At 41.8% G+C, this 27,117-nt stretch overlaps 1 protein-coding gene across 4 annotated transcripts in view; it reads right to left on the bottom strand.

The window, feature by feature from the left end:
• The window catches only part of Tbc1d4 (TBC1 domain family member 4), a 167,486-nt gene that overhangs the window by 35,293 nt on the left and 105,076 nt on the right, over nucleotides 1-27,117 (bottom strand). For all 4 annotated transcript variants that reach the window (XM_028771293.1, XM_028771280.1, XM_028771271.1 and 1 more), the window contains exons 3-9: nucleotides 26,972-27,061; nucleotides 23,486-23,590; nucleotides 17,974-18,106; nucleotides 12,637-12,728; nucleotides 12,298-12,408; nucleotides 10,252-10,371; nucleotides 260-334 (exon numbers count right to left, since the gene is read on the bottom strand). In XM_028771293.1, the coding sequence (XP_028627126.1) occupies nucleotides 260-334; nucleotides 10,252-10,371; nucleotides 12,298-12,408; nucleotides 12,637-12,728; nucleotides 17,974-18,106; nucleotides 23,486-23,590; nucleotides 26,972-27,061 (726 nt within the window). The remainder of the gene's footprint in view (nucleotides 1-259; nucleotides 335-10,251; nucleotides 10,372-12,297; nucleotides 12,409-12,636; nucleotides 12,729-17,973; nucleotides 18,107-23,485; nucleotides 23,591-26,971; nucleotides 27,062-27,117) is intronic.

Here is a 27,117-nt window from a genome sequence, read left to right on the forward strand (position 1 = left end):
TCTGTGTGTGTTGTGTGTCTGTGTGTTTGTGTGTATGTTGTGTGTGTCTCTGTGTGTTCCAATAGGAGGGAGCTTAGCTGAATGAAAAGTAAACTGTTAATACCCAGAATCTTATTCAAAACAACAGAGCACCCAATATTTATCTATCAGAAGATTAAAAAAAAATCTCATCACAAAATAATTAGTCATGCACGTTTTCCCATGGCTTTGGCTAACAGCAGTGTTTGGTAAACCAGAGAGCTGTGACTAGATTAGATACCTTCTCTGAAGCAAGACTGTTGGACCGTTCAAAGCTGTCCACACTTCCGAGCCGACCTCTCATTCTGTTAGCTCCCTGTGTGAAGAGCGTAGACAGAATCATTATGACTGCAGCTTACAATTGTACAGGAAAAGTATAGAAGACAATTCAGTTTTCACTCCACCTAAGAATTAAGTTAATCCCCTCGGTTCGTTCAAACTGGCCAGCTGTGGTAACGGTCACCAGAGCACAGTGCACCTAACTCTTCCAAATCGCCATTGTTTCTTGCTCAGCTACTGGGAATCAGGAAAAATGCTTCAAGCTTCAGTGCTTATTTTGGTGTCAACCTTAAAGGCTTCTCATCCACAAGATCAGAGAGAGTGTCACTAAGTCTTCCGTCACACAAACCAATGCAAATGTGGACAGGACATTAAGACACCAAGCAAGCGACACACACCTTCCTTACAATGTATTATAGATATCACAATTCACATTACAAGAATGTAATAAATATGTAAAAACAGAATATAATGTAATCCCAATCCTTGAGAGGGTGAGGCAGGAGGATTATAAATTCCACATTTGAAACCAGTGTGAGCTTCAGAGTGAGTTCAAGACCAACCTGAACAAAATCACATGTAGAAACCAGAGTTCTGTCCTTCATATTCCCGAAAAAGCCTCCCTGCTTTATTCATTATTCCATAATGCCAATAAATCAATCCACTTTGCAAGCTTAGGTGTCAGTCAATACCACTGTTAATGACTGGCTCTTGGTAGGCATCTCAATACAATTTAAAAAACATAACATAACTAACATAACGTAACATGATGACTTTCTATTCCTCATGTTACATACAAAAAAACTAGGCAAAATAAAGGAAAGAAAACACAAAAATGGGTCGTGAAGCACATCAAACGCAAGGTCTTAAGAGGTGACGAATTAAAGACATGGAAAAGTCCTAAAAAGGAGTGACCAAGACACAAGTCACGCATGGATCAGCACCTCTGCCAAAAGAAGAGATACACAACCATTCAAAGTATTGACTGTTTTTAAATCTGACCTCGTGTGTGTGTGTGTGTGTGTGTGTGTGTGTGTGTGTGTGTGTTTAATTTGGGAGTGGAAGGAATTAAATTTTAATCTTTAATCGAAGTAACACCTGTACAAAGTTCCAAAACTCAAATTTTGTTAGCCGATCTTACATTGCAAAGTTCTACCGTCCCCTTCCTTCTCTCACACTTTGACCCACACCCCCAAAAGCAAGTCTTGAGATGATGTATAGCAGTGTTTCTTGACCTTCCTAGTGCCATATCTCTTTAATACAGTTCCTCATGCTGTGGCAAACCCCCAACCACAGAGTTATTTCCTTGCTACTTCAGAACTGTGATTGTATTCCTATTATGAGTCATAACGTAAATATCTGATATACAGTACATCTGACATGTGACTCCCCCAAAGGGGTTGTAAACCCCCCACCCCTGTTGAGAACTACTGATTGATACCAACACTTCCGGTATTCCATTCATGGTATCATTCCTTAGTGTTTTCGGTTCAGACATGATCTGTAAGATGAAGTAAGTATTCTTGCTTGTTTTAACACACATGTACTCTCGTACTCTCTCTGTGTCTCTGTCGCTCTCTCCCCCCCTCCTGCCTCCCCCTATCCTCCCCCTCTCCCTCTCTCTTTCCTCCTCTCTCAATGTCACTTTATCACCAGTTAAATCTGTCTTCTCTACTCTTACTATCCTGCCCTTGCAAGGACTGTTGGTGGCTAACTGCATGGCTGCCACAAATTTCACACAATTTGCATCTTGTGTCTTGGCTCTTCCTTTCTCAGGGTGTTAATGACTTTTTATTCAGTAATCATGTAATTCTCCAACAGATCATCATATGGTCAAATGATCCACCAATGACAGTCTTCATCTTTGAACTCAGTATGGAGACCTTTACCCTCCTTCCCTGATCCGGACTCAATCAATAGAGCTTCCTGGTAGCCTCTTCACCATCAACCTGAAACGTTGGAACCCCATGGCATTAGCGTCCTGTCTTCCTCTTTTTTGGTGTTCTTCCTCATTTTGGTGACACACACACATCCACCAGGTACTTTCTGAGAAAGGGGAGGCTGGGATGTCATTCATCTTGATTTACAGAGCCGCAAATGTCCCCGTTCTATGCTTACGTTTCATCAACAGTTCACGTGGATGTTTGAAGAGTCTCTTTCATCATCCCTTACCCTTGCTCAGCATCCTTCGTTCAAAAGTCTGAAGGTTTTGTGACTCTATAGCTGTGTACATGGTGCTGCTTCTCCTTTCGAGCAACATTGAGAGACTTCATGACAACACGCCTTAGTATGAATTTTACCCAGTTGCCCTAATGTGCATTTTCTGAGCCTATTAGATCTAGAAAGCCATGTTCACTAGCTCTAACATATTTTCTTTAATTATTTGTTTGAGAACCTGTGCTGTCTCTTTTGGGAGCTCTGTCCTTTGGTGACACTCCCAGAGCATATCCCTTCAATGTTTACACTGTTCAGTTAACCCATTGAGCTCTTGTTTTGTCTTGTTTTCCAGATGACTTACTTCCTTCTCTAGCCTTCTATGGAACTTTTCCTTTATAGCTACGACTGACAGTTTTAGGAGCTTTAGTTCACCGCTTCATACTTACGGTAGCCTATCTTGCTTTATAAAGTAAATTATTCCTATTCATGGTCCGTGTAGTAATAAGTTTTAGATCTCCATAGGCTCCTTAGAGAACAACAACTATATCAACAATAAATGTCACTGGCAGGGATCATGTGCTGTGTGGTGGTAAGCGTAGATAGATGACTGTGCCCAAGGCAACTTTCTAGCTAGCCAAGGACAGGAAGCAATGTAAACACAGGAAGCACAATTAAAAGTACGTTCTACTGCCTCTGGCATCACCGAGACCAATAAAAACTATGCCACAGATATGGGTAAGGACCCTCTTACCCTTACAGGGAATGGCCCAGACCCATTTCCCTTATGGGGCCGAGGATTGATATACTTGTTTGATACCACAGAAGGCACAGCTAATTGTCTACCAAAAAGATTAGTGAAATAAATAGATACCCCACAAAGCCAGACCCAATCATAAATAAAATGAATAACAATTCACATCCAGGGAAGAGAAATCTGCCTGAGAATTCCCTTCTTTTTCCTTTCCAGGTAAAAATAAATCACTTGTGATGTTTGCTGTTAGAAGTTCTAATCCAGATGCTGGCCTCCGAACTTATACTACTCAGACCTTCTAAGGGGCATTGACAAGAACATCAAACAGCTAGAGATTGACATCGCTAATCTGAAGAAATCCCGTCTCGCTGTCTGAAGAGAACTCCAAAAATTGGAAAGATCCTTATTGAACTTGATTTACTCTATTATAATAGAAAAGGCTGTGTATTGCTCTTGACTGTGTACAGCCCTTAAAGAAGAATATTGCCTTTACATAGACAAGACAGGGATGGTTAAAGAGAGCATGAAAAGGGTCAGAGAAGGCCCTGAGAAAAGTCAGAGAGAGAAAGAGAAAGATGAGTGCTGGTATAAGAATTGGTTGTCAACCTCTCCAGGGTTGTCAACCCTACCTCCTCTCATCTTGGGACCATTATTTGGGCTCTTTTTGCTTATTTCTTCTGGTCCCTGGGCCTCAAATAGGCTGACTAACTCTGTGAAACAACAGATAAATAATTTGGTAGCAAAACCCATTCAGATACATTATCGTAAGTTAGCTATGGAGGACCACGAGACTCAAGATGAGGTTGTTACTTTATACAGGGTGTTCCCAACCTAAAAGAGGGGACTTCCACCCCTAGACCAAGCAGAGAGGGGCCACCCAGAACTCCCTCTGACAGGTGACCTGAATTCTTGCTTAGGCTGTGAGGCTAAGCACTGCAAGGGAATATCAATAAAAGTTAAAAATATCTCTCTGGGTTCCCTGAGGGACAGGCCTGACTGTAGAGGGGTTGATGTCAAAAGTATCCCCTTTCCAGGAAAAAGACATTGGGACAGGTATGGCCCTCATTCCTCACTGGACAACAACAGGGAGACCGGAGCCATTACAAGGTCCCCTTCAATTATTGGAGGTCAGGCCTCTACCCCCGCCTTCACAAGATTAGAATCGCCACAGCCCTTCTATACTTAGAGAAAGGAGGAGATGTCAGGGGCAGCCCTGCTTATACACTGAAGGCCTAAAATCAGCCATAGGCCTAAAATCAGCAATAGGCCTGTCATACATGTATACTAACACCAAGTCTTGGGTCTCTGTGGATAAACACTGAAACAGATGGCTATAAGCTATTGTAAACAGGAAGCTTTTGTGAAATTTTACCAGCCTGAGTACTCATAGACCTTGTAAATAGGTAACAGATAATACCAACTTAGATAAGGACAAGCAAATCATAGGCAGAGTCATAGTGACCTATCCTCTGAACCCTCACCCAGCCGATACCCTGTACTAAAAGATATCTGTATTCCCCTTGAACACCCACGTCCTGCCTTTTTGTATTTATAACCCCTGTGTGAATGAGTATAAATTACAATTTGAAAAAAATATATATATATATACTATATATAACGTTCTATCAGCGGGTGGGCTCAGGGAAGGGGAGGGGAGAGGGGGAGAGGGAAGGATTGTGATGTGATAGAGGGTGATGGGAGAGGTGCAGTGAGCAGGATATAAAGTGAATAAAACTTTTTAAATTCTGAGGAGCAAAATAAAAATGATCCAAAAAAAAAAAAAAGGTATGCCCTTGAGCCCCTACACAGTGCTGCCCCCTGTGGTGGGCTTTACAGAAGGTGGAATTACAATAACACAGAATTCCCCTACGTTAGGTACTTAGGTACGTGGAGTTAGGTGTCCTGAAATGACCTAGAGTCTCTCAGTGCTCTTTAAAGGTTTTAAATCAGCATTACAGCAAGCACGCATCAATTAGGAGATACATTTACAGCTAATGAACTTTTCCAGTAGTGTGCGGCCGATCAGTAAAGCCGACGCCTGCTAGTTTCAGCTGTGGCTTGTATGCCAACCTGCCCCATATCACAAACAACTTCCATGAGAAAAAAAGAATTTAAGCCATATGTTTTGTTCCTTGTGTTTTATCCACATCTGTTGTACTCATTTTTATGTAAAATAAAGCAAAATTGCTTTTAAAAAGTACCAAGAAACACTAATTCTAAGGAATTCAGTGGACACTGATCTGAAGAGCAGAAAAGGATTAAAAACAAATCACATTTTTACACCAGCGAGTATAAAACTCGAGAAATAGCAACAAGCAACCTGAACGCAAGGTTCTCTTTAATCTCTAAACGCACAGCTTTCTCAGTTTTATGGCATGACGACTGGATAACTCTGGTGTCAGTCATTCTCCTTGGGCCCATGTTTCAGTGTTTATGATCTGAGCATCTAAGAAATTACAACAGGGATCCCATCTCATAAGCAAGTACATCTCACTTTGGAAGGCAGTGCTGAGCTACACTCGGGCTTGACTGAACTTCTACTACGTAAGCCAAAGCAGGGAAACGGTAAGTTGTGGAACACAAACACCCTTAGATCTGCCAGACTTTTACCAGACAGATGGAGTGGCCAGCCTTCTGTTACATGTGAAGACCTTGGTAGGCCACAACATTTATAGCATTGGGCATCACTCCAGGACACAAAAGCTACAGTATTCACTGAGACCAAAATAGACTGGCCTTGTCTTTGCCGCGAGCCATTACCGCAATTCAAACCATGCAGAAGAGACATTTCAAAGTCAGTCTGGCAAGGATTGTGCAGAGTACCAAGGTCTAAATGGGGAGCAAGGGCAGCCCTTCAGGTTTTTTGTAAACAACAGGTTTCCAGCCTACAGTGAATACCGAGGTCAAACCTCCAGTGTGGCCCTTTCCCAGTGCTAATTTATAATGTGACTCAGTATTGCAACGCACATTTTATAGATAGAGAAACTACGGTTGAAGAGAAATGAAGCTGTCCAAGTCCACAGCCATAGAAGCTGCCAGGCCCAGGTCTTGCTTTCAGGTCCCCTTACCAGCTTGATCATTCTAATGAAATTATTACTAAATACCGTGTCCCCTTCCTCCAGGTGACATTTTGATAAATAACAATCCCCTACGTGAGATGTCAGAACTTCAAGTATCACACTTGTCTGGAGCAGCAGCTCTCAAACTTGAGGTTGCATCAGTGTGACTTGGGGGGTTGCTAAAGCCCACACTAGTGGACACGACTCCAGATTTTCTGATGAAGCAGTTGTGAGGTTAGGCCAGGATTCTGTACGATGGACAGGGCCCTAGACCAGCAGGTCTCAGACTGTGGGCTGCAGTCCCTTTAAGGTGGCATATTAAGATATTTACATCATGACTCAACAGTAGAAACAAAATGGTTTCACGGTTGAGGAGGTCACCACAACCTGAGGAACTGTATTAAAGGGCCACAGCATTAGGAAGGTTGAGAACCACTGTCCCAGATGACGGTAAAGCTGCTCACGCGTGTCCATACTTTAAGAAGAAATGCTGTCCTGGAGCACGAAGCATCACAATGGTGAGGTAAATAGCCAACTTCATACTGTGCACACCTGTGGAGTGTCTACACCAGCGGCCTCAGTCCCGCTTCCTGTATATTTTGATATGATGAGCTCAGGGTTCTGTGTCTGAGAAGTCCCATAAAAGATGATAGCAGTCCATTGCTTTAACCATTCGGCCACCTCATCTCCGTGATGCTTGCAGACAGGAGCATGGCTGTCCTCTGAGAGGCTCCACTGAGAAATCGACTCAGACAGATACAGACACCCACAGCTAAACCATGGATGGAGCTTGGGGACTCTTATGGAAAAATAGGTGGAAGGATTATGGGCCATGAAGGGGATAGACATTCCACAGGACAACCAACAGAGTCAACTAACCTGGACCCTTTGGGCTCTCAGAGTCTGAATCACCAACCAAAGAGCATACATGGGCTGGACCTAGGTCCCTCAGCACATATGTAGCAGATATGCAGCTTGACCCTCATGTGGATCCTGAACAACACCAATGGGTGTTATCCTGTACGTGGGGTATCTTCTACCTGGGCTGCCTTGTCTGACCTCAGTGGAAAAGGAAGCACCTAGCCTAGCAGAAACTTGAAATACGGGGGGGGGGGGGGGGGGGGAAAACGCGAGGGGGGCCCACCCGCTCAGGGGGGGGGGGGGGGGAGAATGAGAGAAAGTATGTGTGAGAGGATGGCTGGGGGAGGGGGCAGTGAGCAGGATGTAAAGTGAACAAGTAAAAAAAAATAAAAGTAAAAAAATATTTAAAAAAATATATAGATCATGACCAAGGAGACTGGCAGAGAGGCTCAATCCTCTTCACTGCTTACTTCTCTAAGTTGTGTTTAAAAATGAAGGTAAAGGTTTGCCTACACTCCGCCAGATAGCCTTACAACCATGCACATATGAGCAATATTAGCTGGACACCATGGGATATAAACATATACCCACCATAATGAAAAAGTCCCACTAACTCCCAAACCCCAGCCTGTCTGCGACAATTCTTTTACCTGGAGTTCTTGCAGTTTTTTTTTCTAAGAGACCCTAATTGTGTACATTTACATATATTTTAACATGACAAGATAACTTATAAGCAAAACGACTGTGAGTTTGCAGTGGGCTCCTAAGCTATTAAGCATTCACTCGGAAGAGCCCTGGTCAGTTATCAGCATGAACACCCTTACAGGGCAAGAGCATCCTGTCTGGTGTTATTTAAGTCATGCTTTCACAGTGGTACATGGCCTGAGAGGGGGATGATGTTGACCTGGAGTGTGTGGCCATCCATCTTCCTTAGGGGCCTAACTCGGTAAAACAGTTAAAATAGAGGAAGGCCTTGTAATGGTGAGGTCCCCGTGCTAATAAATTCCCCAAAAATGCTACTTGGAATGGCCTAGGATGGATGGAGAGACAGACAGATGACTGATAGACAGACAGACAGACAGACAGACAGACAGATAATAGATGGATGGATAGATAGATAGATAGACAATGATAGGTAGATACATAAATACATAGATAGATGACATAGATATACATATATACATACATATAGAGTCACATAATAGTTCAGAACTAATTGCTAAATGACACATAGAACATTGTACATTGTTTTACAATAACAGCAGCTAGGTTGATCAGTACTCTAAGTTCTGTTTGTCTGTCTGTCTGTCTGTCTGTCAGCTCATTTACTCCTCATCAATTCCCTAGGCAATGGACGCGCCACTGCCCCAACTGAAGTGGAACAAAAGAATTCTATTCTTTGTGTCTTCTTCTGCTTTCTAGTTGTTAATGACATCACACCATGAGGCAAGAAACTAATAAATCAAAGTTTGCTTTTAGCTCACAACTCTAGTTCAAGGTCAAGAGGGCACGTCCAGCAGGGAGGTGGTGCAGGGCATCACATGGAGAGGCAGCAGCCTCACTTCGGCGCTAACCCATTAGCACATCAGTCAACTATCCGTATGAATAAGTTAGTCATCTCATCAAGATCCCCCTCCTATTCTCTCCTAATAGAGGTGACATTTCTCCACAAGTTTTGGATGAGATAATCCAAGACCCCATCATAACAACAGGTCGTCTAGCTTCTGCCCAGCATGAGAAGGCTGGAGTCCTTGCCACCTGCCCTGATGTACATAGTGTGGCTTCTGGGGTACAACAGGCACAAAGGCCGTCCCTCAGTTCCATAAGGGAACATGTCACCAAACGTAAGCTAAGGGACAGCTTACAAACCAGCAAGCCCACTGAATTCAGAATTGTCAAGGACCAGAAAATGAAGGATCTCTGAGGAGTTTGGACTAGAGGTATGTCCAAGCTGTAGGTCACAGGCAGCATGCAAGCAACCATAGTCATGAATGTGGTGCAACCCCATTTGCCACGTAGAAACCAAACTCCAGAAGTCAGATGTCACCCAACCAAGCTGGCTGTCAGGTGTGGACAGGAAAACTTCTCTCGATCGCTAAAGCTAGGAACATGTAGAGGATGTACCTTTATGTGTGTAATCTCATGCACACGAGTCTAAGTTAAATCCAATCTTCTGGCTCCCACCCTTTTCCTCTTTGCAATTCCCTGGATGTTGTGAACATGAGCATATTCATACTTGTAAGCATCCTCTGACTGAGCCCATTCTGCTGCCTGTGGCCCATCACTCTCTTCACACCACTGGGGCTACTACACTCCAACTGCAATTAGCACTCTTAGCCTGTTCAGAATCTAACTCCCTGCATAGGGCACCTTTCTCTGTGAATGCTTGCTCCTCCCTCCACCTCAAATGCTCAGTGAGACTTCCCTTCACAGACTAAGCCTTCCTTCACTAAGTAGGCTCCCCACACCAGACTCCCTCTTCTGCTGGCGGCTGTCTCCTGTAGGCTAGCTCTAGGACCACAAAGGCAGCATTCACACCTGAAACACGGCAGTCAGGCCTAAGACTTTATGATTCAGAGAGAGGAAATCCAAGTACAAGGGGAAACATTTTGTTAACATTTAAATGAAACATATAAAATTTCTAGATTGGATACGTGATTTTTCCATTACTTCATATTGTTTTTAACACTTTATGTCAGTATTTAATAGTGGACAAAGGAAAAGTAGACATTTTAAAATACATTATGAGATATCAAAACATCAAAAGTTCTTAAAGAATTACATATCAGGATTTGATTTCCCATTTCTACACATACATATCTCTAACAAGAAATCTCTTGGCTTAACTTCAGATTTCAGACGTCAGAGAACAAACCTAGACCTTTAGAAGAAGGAAATCTGTTTTATGAGATTTCTAAGTCACAGTGCTGCTATGTAGCCCAGGCTAGCTGTCCACTTCAATCTTGCCTCTGATTCTCAATAGAGAGATTACAAGATTGTGTTACTGCAGTGTTAATCCAATTAAAGTTATCCTAACAGCATCCCTTGACGAAGTCTTCAGTGAGCTGATCATAAGTGAAGCAGAAAACAGATGCATTTGCCTAAGATAGCCCAGTTCAATCTTACCCTGGAGAAGATATTTTCCAAGGAGGAAGTTAAGGATCTCTTCGCTTTGTTTTTCAGAACGTCAAGCTTGAACCTCCCGCTACTGGTCGAATTTTCTGGGATCGTACTATTTGAAATAATCTAGGAAAAGGAAAACAACAAGGTTATAGTGTCAACACACTCAAGGCTAAATGAGGCTTTAAATGTAGGCTCAGGAGGAAGCAGTTAAAAACTGCAAGCAATCTTCAAGTCCCTCAGCCAAGACGGAATAATTTAGGTTCCACACTGTGAACACAAAGATTATAAGGAAGAGAGTTTAATATTGTAGGTAATAAAAACGACAGAAATAACACCTTTCCTCCAGGCCTCTCCATTACATGCACATTTTCCCTCCTCATTTACCAAAGATTAAAAACATGAGATGTCAATTTTTCTGCTGTTTTTCAGTAGACTACCACCATCCCTTTCTAAAGTGTCTGTATTGTGTCCCAGTCATAGGAGAAAGCAAGTTTCAAAGAGCAAAAAACTCAGTAGTAACCTCAGCTGAAATCTAATGATGCCTCTGTTAAACTCTGTTTTCAAGACTGGAGAAGCGGCTCAATGATCGAGAGCACTGGTTGTTCTTGAAGAGGACCCAGGTTCGGTTTCCAGCACATCCACAGTAGACAGTCTTTTATAACTCCAGTTCTAGGGGATCCAGTTTCTTTTCTGACCTCTGTGCTCATCCCACGCCCACACATGGACAGACACATGTGACGGCCAAACAATCAGTCAAACAAAATAAATAAATCGTAAACACTGACGACGATGGCGAACCCTCCATTTTTAATTTGTATGAGATCATGAACGCTTCAGATCAGTAAAACTCCATCAGTAACATGAGTCAGTGGTGTGTCCATGGTTGGGTACTCTGTGTATTTAATTCCATTATAGTCTTCTGCTGACATGAGAAGGTGAAACTAGGGGAAACCCTGAGAGGGGCCCTCAAGTACTAGATAAATGGGAAATATGATGGTGCCAATGCTAAGAAGACAGGCACCGTGTTATAGGGGAATTTATCTCCTAGGCAAGTTTAATGTCACACAAAGGTCAGGAAAAACAGAGACTGAAAGAGCAGACTAGGCTGGTGGCTTCAGGCTGGAGCAGGAGCTCCCAAAGGGCCACACCTGACCACCCCCTGCATCTCTGGAGGGGAGGGTAAGATGGCTCAGCTAGTAAAGAAGTTTCTGCATGCCTGACCACCTGGGTTAGAGTCAAGGGAGATTCCTGGGAAGAGAGAACTGACTCCTACAAACTCTCCTCTGACCTCCACACTCATGCACACGTAAAACACACAAAATGTACCAAAGAGAGAAGCAGCAGCTTTGGCTCCAAAGCCAGGTATGGTGATAGGAGCTTCTAATTCTACTTCTGGAAAGCTTGAAGCTGGAGTTTGGGAGGAAGCCTGGGCGCCATCTCAAATGTCTCAACACCAAAATAAGGTACTGATGCAAAAGGTGCAGTGACATACAAACCCATGACTTATCCGTGTCCTTAGGAGCTGTGCAGTAAGATCCTTCTGATGGTGGTCTAGTGGTAGATTTTGTTTGTTTGTTTGCTTGCTTGCTTGCTGTTTTTGGTTTGTTAATTACTGTGCAGCTGAGAATTTACTCAGAGCGATGGGCTCAGACACCCCATCCTTCAGTTTACAGCAGAAGCAGGCTTGCACAAGAATGACTATTGTCCACGTTATCATTCAAATTAAACAGGTGTAGAAATATGTAAACAAAATAGGTCAATGTAATTTTAACGTACGTTCATTCATGATCATACACGCCTTTTTTCCTACCCAAAATGCCAAATTATTTTACATTTTGAAACTATAATTATTCTATCTCCATGCCCCCATGTCTGCTAAAATTTCCCATAAACTTCATAAATGCTGGATTTTTCTAAGGCAGAGTACCACTCTAACAAAGATGAGAGCCCAAAGGAAAGAATTCTCTCCCATCTCCTGTGTGATCTTTTAACTACAAATGTGAATTAATGCACAGACAGACATAAACCAAGGAAGAGGTCTAGCCTCACCGCTGGCCCTTCCCCGATGTGCACGTGGGTCTTCTGTTTGGCTTCACAGAGCTGCCTCAGGTGCAGAATCACAAGTTCATTCTCCTCCTGGTCGCTGATGGGTTTCATTTTCTGTCGAAAACATGAGGGGAGAGCCGAGTAGGGCAAACCAATCTCACTGCCCTGGGTGTAGCCTCAGCTACCTTTATATCTCCAGAGGATATATAGAAATCTAGCTTTCCCATTCCGCTAGCCCTAGGGATGTATATCTTCCAGGCAATGGGATGAAAATCAGAATTCAATGCTGGGACCCCATATTGCTCCTGACGTTTATTACAGGACCTCTGTGAATAGTGTTACCTGAACCCGTTCAAAGATGTCAGCTTGCTCATTATCCGTCAGCGAAGAGAGATGCCTCTGGATTACCAGCTTGGCTCGTGGTGGGTAGAGACCTAAAAGATGAGGGATGCGTGAGGTGGAGGCTGGCTGCAGAGCCATGCACATGTCGGCCATTACCCTCCCCCAGCTGGTTACTAACTTCAGCCTTCTCAAGAAGAGGACCCTGGAGCATGACAGTGGAAAGACAAAACCTAGTAGCAAACCACGACACCTAAACCAGCAAATGCCACGGTGGAGAATGTAGAACCACACCTGGACGGAGAATGTCTATGAAGAATCTCTAATGCTACCAAGCACAACCAGCCTCCGCTCAGTAAACTCAAAACTACTATGAGAACTCTCAAGGGAACTCACATGGCAGCTCAGAGACTGTGTTAGTTAGAAAGTCAGGAAAGAAAGTCAAGGGCTAACCTTAGCCACAACTGCTGAGCTTCTAACTACCCATCACAAACATAAATGTACAATAATATTGAAATACAGGACTGCTGAAACAGGGGTGACTCCCCCCTTGGGGCTTCCATTTAAATAGAATAAAACTTCATTTAGGACAATTATTCCATGAAATATTTTATTTCTCTGTATTCAGATAAGTATAAACATTTCCATTGTTTTTCGTTATCACTGCTGTTTTTCAGATAATCTCATTTTGTAGCCCACGTCACCTTCAAATCTTGTCACCTCAGCATCTCTGCACTGTGTAGCATACCTTTCCATGTGTGCCAGACCATAAATTCCAGAAAATATTACACACACACACACACACACACACACACAGAGTTTATATCAATTCCTTGGAGAATGGTCTCCATAAAGATGCTTCTATTTTTATTTTGTTTTTAAAGGAAAAGTTTAGTTGACAATTACAATGATCAAGTGAGCATCCATTGTGAAGATACAGGTTATCTGTCACTGTAAGTATTGCCACTATATTTGGATTATAAAGAAGCCATCTAGCCATATATAATATATAGTAAACTTTTAGATGGACCAGCAATTTTTAAAAATAATTTTGTCTGAGCAAGATGGATCAGAGGGTAAAGATACTTGCTTCCATGTTTGAACCCCAGAAACCAGATGGTAGGAAGTGAGAAGTAACTTGTACAAGTTGTCCTCTGACCTCCACATGTATGCCAGGGCCCACTATGTAAGACCCACATACCACTACATATAACAACTAAATAAATATAACTTCAAAATGAAAAGATGGTATTATAAGGTTCTCCCCTCTCAGGCTGTGGTAAAGATAGCCTGAAGTATCAAGTCATGATTTTAGTGTTTTCCATGCATCTGTTATTTTTACTTACAATGAATAAGAAAAAGTTGCTGACTAAAAATATTTCCTTATGACTTAATTTGGTATTGCAGAGTTTAAATACAAGCACTACCATGTTTTATAAGCCTACCATTAAGTTTTCTAATTGGATTTCTAAGGAAAACACAAAAGTGTCAGCTAATTGAAGCAAAGCTATTTGTTCAGATTTTAGCCATGTGCGTGGGAAATTGGCGGCGGGGGTGGGGGGGCTGATGGGGTTGCATGTGCTGTCGATGCCAGAGGTTGATGTTGGATGTATTTTCTCTCTCCCTTCCACCTCAGTTTGGAATGTCATTTCAGCCTCAGCTCGACTGTCTTACCATCTATCCCTTAAGACACAAACACATCCGTCTCTGCCCTTCCACCCCAGCAATGAGCTAGCAGGCTTGTGCCACCGTGCCTACCCTTTGTAAGTGTGCTAAATGTCGGCCCTCACACTACACTGTTTGCTGTCCACCCACTGAGCCACCTCCTCAGTCTCTACACTTTAGTTACTTTTTGAAAATGACCCAGATCTCTGCAGATGGCCTTTAAAAAGGCAAAGAAGCCTTTTTTAGAAATCGCTTCAAAAAAAATCCCTAGAATTTGGTTCATGGCTACAAGGATTCATGCTCAGTTGGCTTCCACAGGCTTGGCTACAAGTGCACTTGTTGAAGTTCACAATGAGGTAGGACCAGGGACAAGGGCACTAACTTTTCAGCCCCTCCTTTCTCTCTGAAGCATACACAAGATTCTGTAGAGTCACAGAGAGAATGCTGAAATCTATTTCGATGGTAGGAAGCACTCATAATTCTGACTTCTTATGTACTAGCACAGGCTCCTGAAGAGGCTCTCAGATGAGATTTTATCATATTGATTCTCTGATGAGATCTTATCACACTGATTCACATCCCTGTGTGAATAAAGAAGAAACTTTCGTGCCTCATGCAGACTGTAGAATAGCAAAGCAAACCATCAGAATTGGATCAGAATTCATTGGGCCAGAATTGGATCCTGGATGAATTAAAAAAAAAAAACTGGTGAAAAGCATTGAAGGCTTTTATTTGGATGAGAGTTAATGTCGATGTTCACTCCCTGCTCTGGGCATTGTGCCATGCTACAGAAAGCATACATGATAGAGACAGAAAACTCTATGGCCATTCTGTAAAACCAAAAAGTCAGAGATGTTTCAAATTTAATACACACGTTTTCTTATGTGGTTTTTAACAGATATGCTATCTATCTCTGCTAGTCAGTAAGTTAGGTTTGCATTTATCAGGATGTAGCGGGATATGGTGGTACATACTTTTAATCCCAGACTCAGGAGGTTAAGGCAGAAGAATCTCTGAGTTAGAAGCCAGCCTAGTTTACATAGTGAATTCCAGGATATCCAGGACTACATAGAGACCCTGAATCAACAAAAAAAGATAAAAGGAAAAAGAATCCATGCCAGGTCCAGTGTCCCTTTTTTTCTGCCCTTGGATCCGGATACAGCTCTCAGCTCCTCCTCCTGTGTCTGTCTGCATGCCACCATGCTCCCCACCATGATGATAATGGACTAAAACTGTAAGCAAGCTCCAATTAAAGAGTTGCCATGGTGATGGTGTTCAGAGCAATGAAACACTGGCTAAGACAGGAAGGTTTCCAGTACCCGCCATGATTTCCTTCTTGTTGACAGGGTCTTAAGGGCAATCAGAGAACTGTTGGTCATCCTCAAGGTATGAGAACCTTCAAGCTACTGAGAAGTAGCTTGAAGACGGCTTCCACAGCTTCCTTGGAAGTTTGCCCGTTTTTCTTATATGTAAAGTTTTGACATGTTTGGGGGCCAATCTGTGGGACTTTGGAAATCCTGGGGTGTTTGGCCAAGCCCCCAGAGCCCAGAGACCTGACACGAGGTCTCCATGTAACATACAGTGAGTCACCTAAGGCCCAGGTGTTGGGGGGGGGGGGGAGACAAGTCTCTGCCTCAAGATTTACATATTACCTAAAGGCCCTGGCCCCACCCCTCTCCCCCTTCTAATATAAGGAAACTCCTTCTGGCATTTTTTGGGGAGAGCATGCCACCATTCAAACTCATCACCATGACAATAAATCTATATGCCTTCAACTCCACGTGTCTCTTAGAACTCTGGACTCATTGTGTAAGTGAAAAACTCTCGCGCAGGGGTAGGGGGGAACATCCGTCCCTGTGCTCTCTGCGCTCTACCAACCCACGGAGCTCCCTCTCTACAGCAACGGTCGGTCGTGCACCACCTTCGCAGGGCCCCTGGGGGACTCAGCCGCGACTGCAGTATACAGGCGTGACCCGCCCCATGTCCCGCTGGGCGCCTGCTCCCGGGACCCTGTGGTCGCTGGCAGTGTGTGGGCTGCTCAAGCCCCACCACGCGGGCGAGACCGAACCATCAACAGGGAGTGCTGAGAGTCCCGAGTCTCGCAGGCTGAGCCGTGGTTCTCAGATCGGCTTGGCCTCTACACTCTGGCTCGCAGCCGCAACCAGCGCCCGCCTGCGCACCCCGCGAGTTTTGACCCACACCAATCTGCCTAGCATGTACTTTTGAATAAAGAAACACTTGGAATTAGTAGGTCCAGGTTGTTAGCAATTGCCTTTACAGTGTGTTTTATTTTGTTTTGTTTTATTTTTATTTTATTTTTTATTTTATTTTATTTTATTTTATTTTTGCTTTTTTGGTATCTCAATACAGCTTTTCCATCTTTCAGGACTAAAAATGCTTTTCTCCTTTAATGCTTACTTTTATTTGGTTTGTGTACATTGAGGACTTTCTTGGATCCAGCTGGACTATCTTATGATGAGATAAGTGGAAGGTCTCTCTCCATCTGTACAGTGTACTAATCCTACAAATAACACACACACACACACACACTTTCAATTTGGATTTATACATTCCATTTTGCATATGTTTCCTATGTTTTAAAGTAATAGCCACTCTTTTAAAATCACCCTTATGCCGGGCAGTGGTGGTGCATGCCTTTAATCTCAGCACTTGGGAGGTAGAGGCAGGCTGATTTCTGAGTTCAAGGCCAGCCTGGTCTACAGAGTGAGTTCCAGGACAGCCAGGGCTATACAGAGAAACCCTGTCTCCAAATAAATAAATAAATAAATAAATAAATAAATAAATAAAATTACCCTTATAACCTTTAAGACCTGAATATTAGTTTGAAATTGTTTTAAATCATAGCGTTGTGTGGATATTCAGTAAATACACATCTTAGCACATGTTTGTTTGGTACCTATGGGATAGAACTCACAACCAGAATCCACAGTGAGTGCATCAGCCTTGCTGTGGAGTCTGCCCTGCTTCCATCCATTACAGCATCTATCATCCAGAATGGCATGTGTTTGCTCACACGCCTGCCTTCTCCTCCAGACTAAAAGGTTTCTGCAGGCATAGTGTATGTCAAACATTTCTGCATCTCCAGCACATCCTGCGTGGTCCACAGAGGACAACTGCCCAGTGTTACTAGATAACAGATTTTTTTTAAATCTCAGCACAGATTTTAAAAAAAAAAAAAAAACAGAAAACAAAAAACTTGCTTCATGATATCACTTCCATTATCTTAACTCTTCCAAAGATCCTAGAAACCAAGCAAGCTTTGCTACAGTTCTCATCTTTCAGAATAAAGGAATATATCACCAAGTGAGAGAGAGAAAACAAAAGGAAAAGCTGAACAGTCTTCAGGGAGTTTGCATCTCTTCCCTCACTCAGCAAATGTTTGCTCAGTTCCCACTGTGCACACATACAGCCAGACATAAGAACTGTGGGAAATACAAGCTCTTGGCTTGAGTTTGCCTTCAGAAGGAGAGGGAGAAAGGCAAGCATGCCGAAGCGACTGATAGCACCGTTGAGTTTGAGTTTGACTAGGCTTGAGAAATGCTCTGGGAGTTCTTGTTCACAGAGAAACAAAGAACTACTCAATAACAGGGGGACTTCAGTGTGTCAAGATGCCAAAGCAAACTCGTCTCCTGCCAAGGCCATGTTCTATGGTACCTTCGATTCTCTCACAGAGCTTATGCAAAGAGTGCATGGGGCAGGCCTCACACAGCTTGATCTGCGTCTTGGCACTCTGCAGCGCAGCAGCGGTGCTGAAAGCTTGCTTCAGAGTCAGCATGACCTCATCCACCTACGAGAAGAGACAAAACTTGCGTCTATAAAAATTGGCTTTCACAGAAACATTAAAAAAAAAAAACCCAACAGCAATGTGAGCCTTTATAGATGGCTGACTGAATAATAAATAATATAATTCTTATGACTAACCAAGCTGGCAGAGAACAAACAGCAAGTCTTGAAGTCAGATCTTTCATCCATATAATTAAGAGCTAAATGAAATAAGACCACTGCAGTCTGTGGCATATAATATAGATCTATTATTGGATTGCTATTTTCAAGTCCCACAGGCGGCTACACTATCACAGACAGTTTAATTAGCAGATCAAGTCTTTGCTTAATTAAATGACTTATCAGATAAAACGTCTCTTTGGAAGTTTCCTTGTGGATATATTGGGAACAACAAATTAGAGTCGTGTTAAATTGTGTTAATAGACACCCTATTCTTCTAGGTTGTGCTTAGTGTAAACAAAGCGCGGTTTGAGTAGAGCTCTGAGGATAATCTCAAATTAAATACCAGTGGGCAAGTCTATGAGTACTGTTGGCCTCGTGATTACACTGCCTGATTTATTACCATCTTACTTATACTTTGTGATTCTAAGTTCTTACACCTAAACTCCTAAGAACTGGCTCTCGCACTGTGGGGTCAGCAGCCTGGAAGGGTCAGCCTATTTTCTGCATTGCTCTTGAACTGGGCCAGCACTGGAACCAACTATCTAGTGTCCTAGTTACTCTTCTGAAGTAGCTTTTCATCTTCCTCAAGCTTGAGCATCTTCTCTGTGATGTAATCACTAGTGGAAGGGAAGATGTCCCCATATTTTGTAGGATTCTGGTAAAATTCTAAGACCCTCATGGCAGAGATGTTGGATCCCAAAGGTCTCATCTCAGCCAGGTCTGGTAAGCAAAGCCTCCTTTCATGACTAGTACAATATGTCCTCACTATGTTCTTCCCTTTCTGCCATAACCAAGTCTAGGAATAACTTGCTCTTAAAGAATATTAATCTTCTTTATTTAAAGATAAGAGGAACCTGGGACATACAAAAACCTTACTAGCCCAGTAAAACTGAAAGGAGACTTCAAAAACCAAAGCATCCAGCCATCGTTGTTGTAGTTCATGGTATGACGAGCCTCAGAGAAGCAGAGGAATAACTTTACAACACTCTATAAAGATGGATTTTCCTAAACTGTCACTTTATACAACAACTAAAAATAAAAATTCCCCAGTTTTAGAACTAAAAGTATTTAACACCTTTGTATCTTTATTACATTTACCTAGTTTTCTATTCAAAAGAAATTTAATTATTTATGCATATGCTTCTTTATTCCATTTCTTATTTCTTATTTATGTCAGATACTGCAGGGGCTGTCAATGAATTGAGTAGTATATAGCATATATATATATATATATATATATATATATATATGTGTGTGTGTGTGTGTGTGTGTGTGTGTGTCTGTGTGTCTGTGTGTCTGTGTGTCTGTGTGTATGATGTGTATATATATAATTTGTACATTAAATATATAACATAAACAAATTCCTTACATAAAAATACTGTGTGTGTTCCTCTGTGTGTGTGTGTGTGTGTGTGTGTGTGTGTGTGTGTGGTGTGTGTGTGTGTGGTGTTTGTTTCTTAAATGTTTCTTGTGAAGCATTTCCTGTAGAAATATTGGATGTCTGTGTTTTCTTCTCTATTTCCAGATGAAACAAGAAGCCATTTTAATACAAATAAAATGTGACTTCTAACGTCTTTACCACAAATACTATTAAAATACTATTAAAAACTCCATGTAACGTACAAAATATTACAGGTTTCCTTTTCTAAAACCCAACACTTTTTCAGATAGCCTATAAATTCTGTCACAAGGTTAGTGCACTTAAAATTTCACATCAGGGCATTGTAAATACAAGGAAAACATCACAGGTCATGTCAAAGGGGCAAAAGCAAATGGACAGGCAGAAATGTCAGTCATACGAACAAAAAGCAAGCATTCTTGGCAGTCACAAGCTGGCACAGTTCCTGTCTCTCCAAACAGCATGAGATCAGCCAGAAAAAGTTCATTCATATTAATAATAAGACAGTCTATAGTGAAGATAATATCTAAAGATATACCAAGTTTAAGCATTATGTTACATTTTAGATAAAAATAACTGAAGAGCATACAGCCATCTTTTTGCTTCAAAGTGCCTTCAATGTTTCAAGGTAGTCAATGAATACTAGCATTTTAGCACCTGCCAATAAAAGGCAACGCTCAGCTAAAGAGGCTAACTAGTCACACGATGGAGCGTTCCCGGTATGTGTTAAATCTGAGCCTCTGAAGCACACCCACCACATGTTTGAATGCTCATACCACTGTTCTTGTGCCCAGCCATGTCCCATGCCTCCTGTTCCGAGGTCAACAATATCAACACTTGTATTTTTCTTCAAATAAAAAACATCTATAAATCAGCTCTGTTACTTAGAACATCAGTTTGTTTTCCGCACCACCTCCCACAGGACCCCCAAACTGGACTCTGTCCCTATCTATTCTCCACACAATACTTGTTCCTCATATGCTAAAGATTTATTTTTTCATTCACATGAGATGTGAGAGAAAGATAACTTTTAGATTATTCTTCAATCAGTATGCCAATATTTTATTAGAAATATTCTTATTTATATCACTAAAGGTTAAGTTCACATAAACTCTAGATCAAGAGTAGCATAATTTTTTTCTTCTTCTTTAACTTACTTTAATTATACTGTAATTGAATATTTTCTATATGTGTTTGGAGTCTATGAGGATTGTTTATTAGTAAATATAACCTTTTTGACATTCTTTCAATCAATTTGGAGAAAGAGCTTTGAAGAAATGATAATTTTCTATAAAACTTAAGCATTTGTGAGACAATATTAACCTCCTCCTTAGGGAGAAGGGAGAAGCCATAAGGAAGCGTCTCAACCAGTGCATAGCCTGGTGGAACCCATCCTAGAACTGTCTGGTTCCCAAACTCATTGCAGTTGTTACAAAGAAGCAAAAGGAAACAGTGACTGTGTAGAGTTGGTGTTCCAAGAAGACCCGTCAACATATGTGATCAGGAATATTGTGTCTTCTACAACTGCCAACCCACTCACGAATCAAGCCGCTCCCTTGGGTGTTACTGACTTGACTCTTCTGCTCTATTGGTCAGGGCCCAGTCACCCACTATTTCACAGGAAGTGCACATTGGATTTTTCTTCTGACTTGCAGTTCCAATGCCACATGTTGGGGTTAAGAATCTGACTGATAAAATTTGAAAAAAGGGTCCTTAAAAGATCTTAGCTTGGCCCTTCTTAAAAATAATGAGACCCAAACTAAGCCTGATAGTGCCTCGTGAAACAAGAAGGCACACACAGCCAGTGTGGTCTGTGGCACCGGCTGGATGTGGAAAGGCTGCAAATGCCACATCTTCTATTGCTATTGGCAGTTTCTAAAACAAACAAAACCAACCAAGCTCTAAAAATGAAATAAAGCCTGAAAACATCATCATTAATAAGTGGGTTTTACCAAGTTCTCTCTTTTGAGCAAAGGATACAGTAAGCACCTCTGATTGTCCTTGGACCAGGATAACCTCTGACCTTATGAACAATGTGATCATAGAAAGGTCAAAAACATGAAGGACAGCAAGAAAAGGAGCCTGCCTAACTGAAGAGCTGTGATCAGGGTGTGCGGAGCCAAGCATCAGGCTGCCCACTATGACCATTTAAAGACAAAGTTCAGTCCTGGCCCCTAACTGGAATCTAACTTACCTGGATGTTTATTAAATAACATTAACTATCTAGAGGAAAAAATGAAGTTCAAATGTAAGTTTCTAGAATAAGAAGAAATAGGCATTTCTTATTCCCTAGAGAGAAACCTGGAGACCCAGAGGTCAGAAAGCACCTTTGTGCCAGCTCACTCCCAGGTCTTCTTATCAGGCATGTGAAGGTCAGAGTTAAGTGTAACAAGCGCCAGGAAGCACACAGTGTGGCCTGAAACCATTGTATATGGGAAACATGCTGGTAGGAGGAGTATATGTTTAAAAAAATTGGGGTGATAGGCTGGGATTTAGCTCATTTGGTAAAGTACTTAATTTACAAACTTGAGGTAAATCTCTACAACCATGTTAAAATGCTGGGTGTGGTAGCTGAGTTTACAATCACTGTGCTGGGGAGGGAGATGGAGACAGGAGGGTCCCTGTGGCTTACTGGCTAGCTAGCCCTGCCTAATTGATGACTGTCTTAGTTAGGGTTTTACTGCTGTGAACAGACACCATGACCAAGACAAGTCTTATAAAGGACAACAAATATTTGAGGCTGGCTCACAGGTTCAGAGGTTCAGTCCAGTATCATCAAGGTGGGAACACGGCATCGTCCAGGCAGGCATGGTGCAGGAGGATCTGAGAGTTCTACATCTTCATCTGAAGGCTGCTAATGGAAGATTGGCTTCCAGGGGGCTAGAATGAAGGTCTTAAAGTCCACACCCACAGTGACACACCTACTCCAACAGGGCCATACCTTCTAATAGTGTCACTCCCTGGGCCAAGCATACACAAACCATCACAATGACCACAAAGAAAATAGACATTCCGGATGATGATGCCCAAGATTGTCCTCTGATCTCCATACATATGGATATACATGCACATGTGCACACACATAAATACATGAAACATCCTTGCTTACACAAACACGTACACATTCACATAATGAAAATATAAAAATTATTTTTTTCCATAAATTCATCTAATAGTGGTGATGTAGACCTCTGTAGGTTTGTATCACAATGAAAGGGAAGGCTGTGTGTGTGGAAAAACAGAAAAAACATTGAGGAGAAAAAAATCAACATATTTCTTGACCAGATGTATTTCCAAGTCTGCCTTATACCGTTCTTCTCAAACAGAGAGGAATAAGGAAGGCCCTTAGAAGAAAATGAACTTGAAAATTCCAAAGAAACCAAATAAACTTAGTGTTTTGAAACCTAAGACAAGTTCTTTACTCTCTTGATGGAACTATTGTCTAATTTCTGATGCTATATCCACAAAGAAAAGAGATTAGTCCTTTTGTCACTGTCTTTAAGCAACAGGAAACATAGCAGCTTTTCTCCTGTTTGTAGTCATTTCTTCCCCCTCCCCCCACCAAAAAAAAAACAGAAAAAACAAACACACAAACAAAACTGTGGTTATACAATAGTGTCTGCTAAAGCCAAGAGAGTGCCTACACCTAAAAGTGTCACTCGGACCTGTCTGTGACTCTCTACACTTGTGCATCCTTCCAGAGTAGGAACATCTCTCTAGGTGGCCTTTTTCCTCATTGAAAACTGGTCCCCAACAAATGGGACTTCTGTAAGACAGAGGGATCCACTGGCAGAGGCACCCGGGAGGTGGCAGCCCACTTACCAGAGATTCGTTGGCGCACTGGAACACATAACAGATATACTGGCTCAGCCCCGGCTCCGGAGACTCCCGACAGATAAAGCCAAAGTGATCGACATGCTTGATTCCCTAGATGACGGGAAAGAAACGCAAGCAGTGCTTATGGGAATGTGTTCTGCAAAGATCGACTTCTACACTTTCCTAAGTCTACGAATGTCTCCCTCATGGCAATGAGACTGAAGACATAGTGTCATAGCAGGCTCACAGGATACCGGTTACTACAACAGATAAAGGGAGACATCCACTCAGACCCTTCGCTTTCTGTGCTTCTGTGATCCACTTCTAATAATGAAAACATGCTGTTTGCCTGTAACGACTTTTCAATGTATTGTGCTAGAACAACAATGATTCACCATAAACCCCTTCCTACTCTACGTGGAGCTATACGAATCTCAGGAAAAGTACAAGTGACAATTCTCAAATTAAATACACAATTCTATAAAGTTCGTATGGAACTTTCTGGAACATTTGTCAATTTATAGATACTCAAGAGAGCACATAGAGAGAGATTGATATTCATATTCGCTCGTCTGTTCATTATTGCAGGTACCAATTATCCACATTCACAAATTACTGTACTTTACCTAAGATAAGAATTTCGGCTAGATTTACTTTAATTAAAAATTCAGCCTTTGAGGTGAGATGGCTCAGCAGTGAATTCACTTGGCATACAAGACTAGAAACCTGGGTTCACTCCCTGGAATCCACATAAAGGTAGAAGGTGTGAATGAACGCCACAAAATCATCCTCTGACCTCTACATATGTGCTGCGGCGTACACACACATGCAAACGCACTTATACACACATGTGCACACATTAATAATACATGAATAGGTTTTCAAAATAAACTTTTAAAAATGTCAAACTTGAGTCTGAATACACACTGAGGCCAGTAAGTAATCAGCTCCTTGCTTCAACAGCAAGCACGGTGACTTGAAAAGCTAAGTTGATGGAAAATACTAAGTGTGTCTGATATCACCTATATTCAAATAAAAAGAAAACGGTCCTGGGGGACAAATTTGCACTTAAATTTTGGCTAAGCTAATGGTTTAAGATACTATGCTGAGTTACTGAAAACTGTCTCTAAGGCTCCTGGTGGTGGTGGTAGTTGTTGTTGTTGTTGTTGTTGTTCCTGTTGGTTGGTTGGTTGGTTGGCTGGCTGGCTGGCTGGCTGGCTGGTTGGTTGGTTGGTTGGTTTCATTACAAAATAACACAATGGTGCCCACTTTGAGAAAGGTGTGAGAGTCGACAAGTTGCTGTGGTGGCTCCAAGAGTGTTCTAGCAAGAGTGACCACTGTTCTTTCCTGTTATGCTATACTCTGTCTATCCAGTGGACACGGCAAAAGAGAAATCAGCTGAGAGAGGTGAGGCCGTAAGTCAGGTAAAATGAGCTCCACCGGGCACAACTCTGGAGAAAGAGCTTTCATTTCTGGCTTAGTGCTAAGTGGGGACCTCACAGGGCCTCATCAGCTCAGTGAGTCTTCAGATGTTGACAATGCTTCCAGGAGAAAAAAACAAGCACTCCCTGACTCCATAATGAGTAGAAAAACAGTCACACCACTGCCCTTTCAAAGAAAGAAACATTTGTAAGTGGAAGGGACTCAGAAGCAAGCCAGTTACTGAACACGGCTACCTTGTATCCATTCATCTCCTGCAAGGAAGTTATTATAAGACTGGCTGGAGAAAAGGGGCTGACCAGACACTGCCGTGACAGGCTGCCTGCCACCAGCTTCCTTGTTGCTGACTGTTTCCTGAACCAAAATATCATAACTCAGAGTTTGTCTTCAATAAATGGAAAAAGGAGAAGATCATATTCGAACTTCCACATCCGTCTTTGTGTGTGTTTATGTTCATTTGAATAATCGATGCACACTGAGGCATACTTCCTGGGCAGCTTAGGGAAAGTAGAGGCAGGAGATGCTGCCTTCAAAGATGCCCCCTTGGCATTGAGTTAAACATGGGTAACCATCACTTTCACTGTGGCACTTGGAACTAGGCCAGCTATAGAGACAGGCTCATTCACAGTGGCCATGTGTACTGAGCACCTAAGGGCTATATGAGCATCTAATGTCCCACCAAATGAGATATGTTCTCACCATGAATCACTAGCCCCTAAAAGACTTGTGATCTTGTGGGGATCTTCTCATAAACAGACAACTGCAAGAACACTTAATTAGCATTTTAGGGAGTAAACTCATATACCCACAAAATTTCTGTTTCTTAAATAAGAATTTCAAAGTTTGCAATATAACTTTCCTATGTTCAAATGCTACTCTTCTCTAAGTTGCTAGAACAGAAAATGTTTAAGACAACAAAATTTCCTATTTCAGGAACAATATCAAAACAAGGTATTAGAAATGAAGGTAGATTAGCTAAAGTAAACAACTAATAAAACATAAATAAATCCTTGTCATCAAAAGAAAGTCATAATCCCACACCAAAAGTATTGTTGACTCCAAAATTCAAATAAACATGATATATAAAACATGTATGATTTTTCTAAGTTTAGAAGTATGATCCTTTGTCTTTAACAGATGAGCTATCTCTCCAGCTCATATTTTTCAACATCAAATGTAGAGACCTTGTAAAAAAACACATTCTTTTAAAGCACTTTAAGTCACAGGAAAAATCAAAAGGCAATGAATTCTTCATCCCACAGAGTTGTCTTTGAATACATAACCTTTCCACATTTTGACTTAAATACACCTTCTTTGCTGACGTGTTTACAATATATTTAACTAGCTCAAATTTTGGGGTAGATGTTGAAAAACATTACTATCATCGATGACTAATATTATACACATTTGTATCTATCAGTTATTAATTATTTTTGAAGTCATAAGCACAATAGTTTATGGAGTAAAAAAATAAAAGAATGAAAGTTCCAAAAGATTCTTTTCAAAATCTACCTTTTATGGTGACACACACTGAAAAGACTACTTCTCCTTTTATCACATGCTGTGGGATAAAGAATAAATATATCTTGGTGACGCCCTCAAGACGCACAGCCCAAGAGTCTGAGGAACACTCTCACTGTGAGGTATTTTCAGAAGAATTCACCACCACAAAACTGCCCCCAGTGGAAGGGACTGGATGAAACATCACAAAATCAGAGAGCTGAAAGAAAAGTGGATGGCAGACACTGAGGTCCTGGGAAGGAGTATGTTGTCATAGAGACAAACACAGGAGTACCTTTTAATTGTAAGGGCTAAATTTTTTTTAACGTGTTTTTCCTTAAATTGGGGCTGACTGACGGAGCAACTGTCCCATCATGTGTAAGAAAAGTCCTAGGTTCATGGCTCAGGGAAAGAAAAGGAGAGGCAATGACAGGAAAGAAAAAAACTTAACACAAAAACAATAACATGATCCATGTAGGCCCAGCTGTTGTGGCTAATTCTGGAACATGACAATTGGTTTCTTCAGTCACTGTGCTGTGACGTGATACATACCTGAGAACAAGAGGAGATATCTTTGAAATTCTTCTCGAGCACAACTGATTTAGTGTCTGGACTGATGAGGTTAATCTCAAAGCGGCCGACCTTTAAAGGTAAAGGAACGTACTCCAGTTATTTACGCTCTCGAGGACCTAGACCGT

The sequence above is a fragment of the Grammomys surdaster genome, unplaced genomic scaffold, assembly GCF_004785775.1.
Source record: "Grammomys surdaster isolate TR1022 unplaced genomic scaffold, NIH_TR_1.0 65, whole genome shotgun sequence".
Classification (NCBI taxonomy): domain Eukaryota; kingdom Metazoa; phylum Chordata; class Mammalia; order Rodentia; family Muridae; genus Grammomys; species Grammomys surdaster.